At 41.5% G+C, this 6,677-nt stretch overlaps 1 protein-coding gene across 1 annotated transcript in view; it reads right to left on the reverse strand.

Annotated features, from left to right (window-relative positions):
* Positions 1 to 751: 751 nt before the first annotated feature.
* GRIA1 (glutamate ionotropic receptor AMPA type subunit 1) overlaps positions 752 to 6,677 on the reverse strand; it is a 333,366-nt gene continuing 327,440 nt past the window's right edge. Inside the window, 1 exon segment of the mRNA XM_017875722.1 lies at positions 752 to 3,534. Coding sequence (XP_017731211.1) covers positions 3,334 to 3,534 — 201 coding nt within the window. The 3' untranslated portion in view covers positions 752 to 3,333.

Raw genomic sequence — 6,677 nt, forward strand, 5'->3', positions numbered from 1 at the left:
GTTTCTCTTCTTTCTCCCAACCCTTTTATATTGTAGTAGTTATTGTCCATGCTACTGTTTGAGCTTCTCTGTTCATTTATTTTAGACCTCTGGTCATTGTTAATATGCAGTGTTCCTTGAAAAAGAAAATACTTGAAGCTGTTCTTAATCATTGATATCTAAGTATCAACAAATGTCAGATCCTTTACAGAAAGCCATTTTGCTTAAGGGGGAAAAAAAGCTTCTAGGCAAGAATGAAGTTTGTGGTGTCTGAGGACCAAAATTATCCTCTGGATAATCTAGACTTATAAGCATGGTCTAGATTTAGTTCTGGCTGTGACTTTGTGCACATCACAGCTATATCTCTCCAGTTTGGGGATGTCTGGGAGATGTTCCATGTGAACCATCCAGTTCCCTAGAGGTACTGTGATGGCTCCAAGTCAAGCTCTGGGTTTTATGCAATTGGAATTGTGGTTCCTAGAAGTCAAATACCACCGTTTGCCTTTTGTTGTTGCTGTGGTTATCCTATTTGGATGAATAACTCACAATGTTCTAGTTAAGCTGAAATGACTCAAGAGCTGTTTGTGAGTTAGAAACAGTGGTCACAGTTAAAAACCTACTAGTCTTAGGCTCTGCAATAAGGAAATAATCTCTAGAGCCCCAGCTTCCGAAATGGCACAAAAATGGAATGGACAAATATGAAAAGTAGATAATGGATCCACAGTGATTTAATATTCGGTGATATTTTCATTTTATGCAAATACCAAAAGAAAAAAAACCTGGCTATTTGAAAGAAAAACAGGAACCAAAAAAATATTTAGTGTTTGATCAAGCAAGAATCCTTTCACACATCTGCTAGGAGAGTTAAAACAAATATAGATGTTAAATAAAAGGCCCAGGTACCAAAGAGCAAAATTTAATGAAAGCCAGAACTGTTAAGTATGGATTCCTGTTGAGAAAAATGTCAGTCTCTTTCAGAGTTTCCCCAATATTCTATTTTTAAGAAAAGTGTAGTAAAAATACATAATACAAGTTAACTTTTTTCTTGCTTTTGTTTTCCTTTCATTTCTCCATTGATGAAAAAGCATATTTCGCCAGAGTCTTGGACCCCTCATAGCATAGACCCTCATTTCTAGCACAAACAAGTCTCTCTTTATCCGCTCATGTTACTGGTGGGCTCAGTAGCTGGAGAGGTGTCTTACCAGGCCAAAGGCAAAAAGTCTTTGAAGCATGTTGATGTTAAAAGGTTATTTCCAACTCTTCCAAGATGCAGACACCTTAATGGTGGGTCACTTAGGATTCTGCAGTGGTAGTCTGAAGGCTGAGAAAAATCTTGTGCAAGGGTAGGGGCTGAGGGACATCAGATGGCAGTAGTGAAAAGCAATCATCCATCTTGAGGGTCTGGTTTCATGAACCATGCCCACATTGACACGCGAGAGACTGAACAACAACACTTGAGTCGAAAAAGGGAAGAGTTTGATTTTGGAAGGATTCTTTGCTATGGCTGATGACAGGAGAGTGGAGAGATATAGAGATGTTGTGGGTCCACCAAGAGAATCCACCGAAAAGCCAGTCAAGCTGCACCTACCCCTAGATAGGCTCCAAAACCTTTAGCATGTCAATTGCTAATGATAACCCCTAGCAGAGAAAATTGGATAGAAGTAGGGGGTAAGGGAACAAGCCAGAGCACGGTTATCAGTAAAAGCTAATGACACATGGCACGCACTGAATCATGCACCTAGGAGAGTGACTGCTGGAGAGCTGGAAGCCAGTTGCACCAAGAATGAGAGTTGGGATCTCCAAGAAAGCTATGTATCAGGGATTCTCACTTCCAACCAAAGTTGCACTCACCCTGGGCTTCTCTCTATAAACCCTGCCACTTCACCAATCTTGCTTTAGTTCAGCTTTGTAGCCCCAATCATAGGTATATTGCAATACAACGTTCTCATGCTGTCTTAGCTGGGGGAAGGTCAGCCTCCTTGGGTGAGAACCTGGGATCGAAGGTCTTAAGGTGCCCTAAATGTCATTATCAACTTAATCCATCTCCCTATACGTCTTCAATTATTTCCTGGGGTATCTCACTTTCTAAAGATGATAGAGCATTATCTGGCCACATGCTAAAACAACACTTTATATTAACATAAAAACCCAAGTTCTTTGCATGAGCATAAACTTCATATGTATTTTCTCAAACCTAGGATAGGGCATACCATGGAAAGCTCTATTTTGTATGAACTTTTGATGAGGCTTCCTCTTCCAAAATTATTCTGTCACCTTTCTTTCACACTTAGCTTGCATAGCATTGCTCCCCATGTCAGAGGCTCCATAGAAGATGAGAATCTACCCCACAATGGGTTCCTGCTTAGATACCAGGCAAAGAAAAAGTGAGAATCGTGGGCAATATCTCCCTGGCTGTTATCTCTTCCCAAAATTCTGCTTGGTTTAGGAGGCCAAGTGCCTTCAGCTACCAGACTGCCGTTGAGCCTGAGCACACCAGAAGGACATACTTCTCAGGGCCGAGGTTGACTCTGAAGAAATATACCATACCACCTATGACCTGTGAAATGGCTCTTCCACATTAAAGGAACTGTTTTTCTGATCAGCAGTAACTTGAGGAGTCCTTCTCTGACTGCACATCTGCCCCTGCCCTCTCCACCACCCTCATCCTGAGTTGCTTTTCACCTGTGTTCTCCACTAAATCAGTGCTTAAGCAGTGCCCCACTTGGGGAAGGCAGCCCACTTCTCCAACAATGTCTGTCCCCATCAAAGGCTTGGGGCCAAGGAGTGGAGGGTAACATGGAAAGCCCCCATGGAGAATTAGTTTGAAGGTTGCTTTTTTCCCTCTTGCTTGTAAAGTGGAACAAATATTGAATCTCCAATCTGAAAACTGAAGAGGGATGGGTAAGGAGTTGGGGATAAGAAGAAAGGAGAAGGAAAGGGCCTAACAGAACCTGCAAACCATGGATATTAGTAAGAAAAAAAATTGCACACACTAAGACACACTAACAACTGAATTAAAATAAAACAGTGCAGTTTCCTCATTAGTGTTCCAGTGACTCTACTGTCAGAGACACAGGATTCATTAGACAGGGTTACTCTCCCCTTATTGCAGTACAGTGTTATTTTTTCATCCTCACTTAGCAAACAGAAAAGGGTGAAAGAACATCAAAAAAGGAAAAGGGACAGAAAAATGGTTTTTCAATTCTTCAGGAAAACCTGTTGAATCATCCTTCTTGTGGTCGCAGTGGTTGGTGGTGGTTGCGTTTCATTTTGTTGTTGTTTTTGGCACTGAAGGGTTTGGGATGGGGCTGGGGAGCCCGAGCCTGCTCCCCAAGGGGTCTCCATCTGCTGCAGTTACAATCCTGTGGCTCCCAAGGGCATCCCTGAACTGTGGCTCATGCAAGGAATCGATTGCATGGACTTGGGGAAGTCATGGCTGACCACCCGACCATTCTCTCCACTGCCGCCGCTGCTGGCTCCTGCCCCACTGTTGCGGGGGAGGGTCGATGTCCGTATGGCTTCATTGATGGATTGCTGTGGGATCAAACAAAAACCCTTTTCAGGAGGACCGGGGGTTCTTCCCCGGGTCCTTGGCAATGACAGGCAATGGGAATGAATCAAGACTGGACTTCAAATATAATTCCAACTCTGCTTCCCCATCCACCCCGTCTTCTATTCTACAATGCTAATTCTGACTTCCCAGGAATTCAGAAAACTATCACTTGGCTCTGGACATATCTGATCCCCTCTCTTAGCCTCAAGTTGAATGTTCAGTGAGGTGTGTTAGATTGGGTGAGACAGAAGGTCCTTTGTTATTCTTACATTCTGTGATTTCTAAAGGTGGAATATTTCCTTGATATTATTGATTAATGTGTGACGTAGCAACACAACTAAGTGGAAAACCTTCTGGAAATGGGGTTTGGAAACTTGGATTCTAGTTCTGGTTATGACATCAACTAGTCATGTGACTGTACATATCTCCTTAGTATTCTAGAATTTTTAAACCTCCATGTCTATACCATATGATTATCTATGCACCTACACACCATTCAAGAATGGTGCTACCACTTGAAAAATGCTTTGAAATGTTAAAATAAATTGAGAGTGTGATATTGTTGGGTTAAAATGGAAAACTACCTCTGATTTACTTCAGAAAAAATTCTAGCCTACCTCTATAGCAGCATGTGTTAAGGGAATGTAGGACTCGTTTGAATAATACAATATGCAAAATGTAATTGGAAAGGAACATGTGCTAAAGAAAATGAGAATGCATTCCAAAGATTATCATCTGTGCATCAACTGCTTCCCATCAGCATGTAGACCCTGTACTTCCAGACTGATATATCAGATCAGTGCCACTAAGCTTGTGACTTCTAGAATGTCAGAATTCTAGGTCTGAAAAGGACTCCAAGGATCACTCCGGAATCAGATGAGTTAAGTGGGATATTCAAGACCACAAAGTAGGTCTAGAACCATATCCTCTTAGACAAGAGGAAGTGTTCTGTTCAGAGTTCCTTTGGAGAAAGACCACTGATGGTAGGAAATCCAGACCCTTATCTTTTACTGTCCATCTCAAACTTTCCATTAATAAACAATCACAGAATTTTTGAGGTGGGGTTTGGTTTCTTGATGGGAATCAGTATAAAGGAGAATTGTCAGTGGGACCAATCCTACCTCTTCTTCAGGGCACATTCTGTTCTCACTGTCTTCTTGAAGCCTTCCTAGACTACATCAACCTGCTGTAAGTGCTGGCCTCTCTCATCTTGTACTCATGCTGTATACATTCTTTTGTAATGGTTTTGCCTCCAGTGTATAAGTTTTGTCTTCCATAAGAGAGCTTTCTGGAGGAGGGCAAGGGCCATGTCTTCTCAATCCTCAGCTATCCCACAGAGTATCCAGTAAGCAATTAGATGCATAATAGATGCTTTTGAATTTGTCTAAGAAACACCAACCACCTAGGATCCGTCTCAAAAAGTCTATGACTTTCTCTCTTACATATTGGCATGATTCTAGTGACCAGAGAAATCAGTCAACCTTCTGTGGCCAGACAGAGATAAACAGGGAAGTTTTGACCCATTTTTTTTCCCCCTGCTATCCTTGTATTACTGGCATTTCTGACAATGTTTTAAAATGTTCTTTTTAAAATCCATGATTCAGACAGATTTGCCCCATATGATGCACCACCCACACTGGTTCTGTCTCCTCCTCAAACCCATGACTTGATTTATTTACATTCTCCCTTGGCTGTCTTCCATTGAAGAGAAAGTGTGACCTGGATTGCATTCTTCTAAGTCAAAGGCCAAATAAATACTACCTTGAAGCTACACCAGGGAAATGTAAAATGAAAATATGATACATTAACAGTTACTTATCCTCATCTAAAACATATTGAAGAGAAAATAACATTTTATTTTTATCTGTGGGAAATATGGAAACTTCTATAGATTAGCTTGGAATGTCTATCATTCATGTTTTTCCTCTGCCACACTCCTTTAATTAAGGAAAAAAACCCACTAAAGTTTATATAGATCACCTTGGTCTTTGTTCCTCGTAAGGCTCACATGTTTTCATAATATTCCATTGAAGTTGTTGGTACTTCATGAATTTGTCTTAAAAGACAAGATGGATAACCTAGTCAACATTGGTGTTTGCTGAAGTCTGAGACAATTTAGCCAGGCATGTAACTAAAAATCTTGAAGGTCACATCATTAGAGTTGGTATTCAAGGAAGCTGAGTACTTCTCAAAAGTCAGTGACTCCATACCCTTGTCATGGGTGGTTACTGCGTTCTTACTGGCTTCTTTTTGAATACATTTATAAAAGTCAGGAGAAATGATAAATGGAGTTCAAACTTTGCAGTGGAAAGCAATGCTTAATGTCAACTACATCACTAGTTCTGAAACTTGGTTGCACATTGGAACCATCCAGGGAGTTTTGGAGAAAAAACCCTGACCCCTGAATCTTACACTAGAGATGCTGGTGTGGTGTATGGCCTGGACATCTGGAGTTTTAAAAGCTCCCCAGGTCATTCTAAAATGCAAGCGAAGTTGAACCATATGATCTAATTTGTCCCTTTTACTTTACAGAGAACCTGATGACAATGACTGACTTGTTTAAGGTAACAGTTATATGTGACCTAGTGATAAGGTGAATGACCTTCTAAATATGATTCTTCCTGCTCCCCCCCTGCCCCCCTGTCAGGGCTAAGCTGTCATAAACTGCTGTCATTTCTCCCCTAGCCTTTGGGAATGTGGTTTTCCCTTATCCCTCCTTGACATGCCAGCCATTCTTAAAGAAAGTTCATCCTTGAGGGTGGTGGTGGTGTTTTTGGAACTGATATTCAGAGACAAAGGGATGAGTAAAAAATCCAACTTAAAGACCCCTAAATTGACCCTTTGGAACCTCATTTCCCTAACAGTGATTGCATCCTAACTTCTCAGCTACTTGCTTTTCTTTTTTTCTTTTCTTTTTTTTTTTTTTTTTGGGACAGAGTCTCGCTCTGTCGCCCAGGCTGGTGTGCAGTGGCCGGATCTCAGCTCACTGCAAGCTCCGCCTCCAGGGTTTACGCCGTTCTCCTGCCTCAGCCTCCCAAGTAGCTGGGACTACAAGTGCCCGCCACCTTGCCCGGCTAGTTTTTTATTTTTTTTTTGTATTTTTAGTAGAGACGGGGTTTCAGCGTGTTAGCCAGGAGGGTCTCGA

The sequence above is a fragment of the Rhinopithecus bieti genome, unplaced genomic scaffold (assembly GCF_001698545.2).
Source record: "Rhinopithecus bieti isolate Rb0 unplaced genomic scaffold, ASM169854v2 scaffold_7673, whole genome shotgun sequence".
NCBI classification, from domain to species: domain Eukaryota; kingdom Metazoa; phylum Chordata; class Mammalia; order Primates; family Cercopithecidae; genus Rhinopithecus; species Rhinopithecus bieti.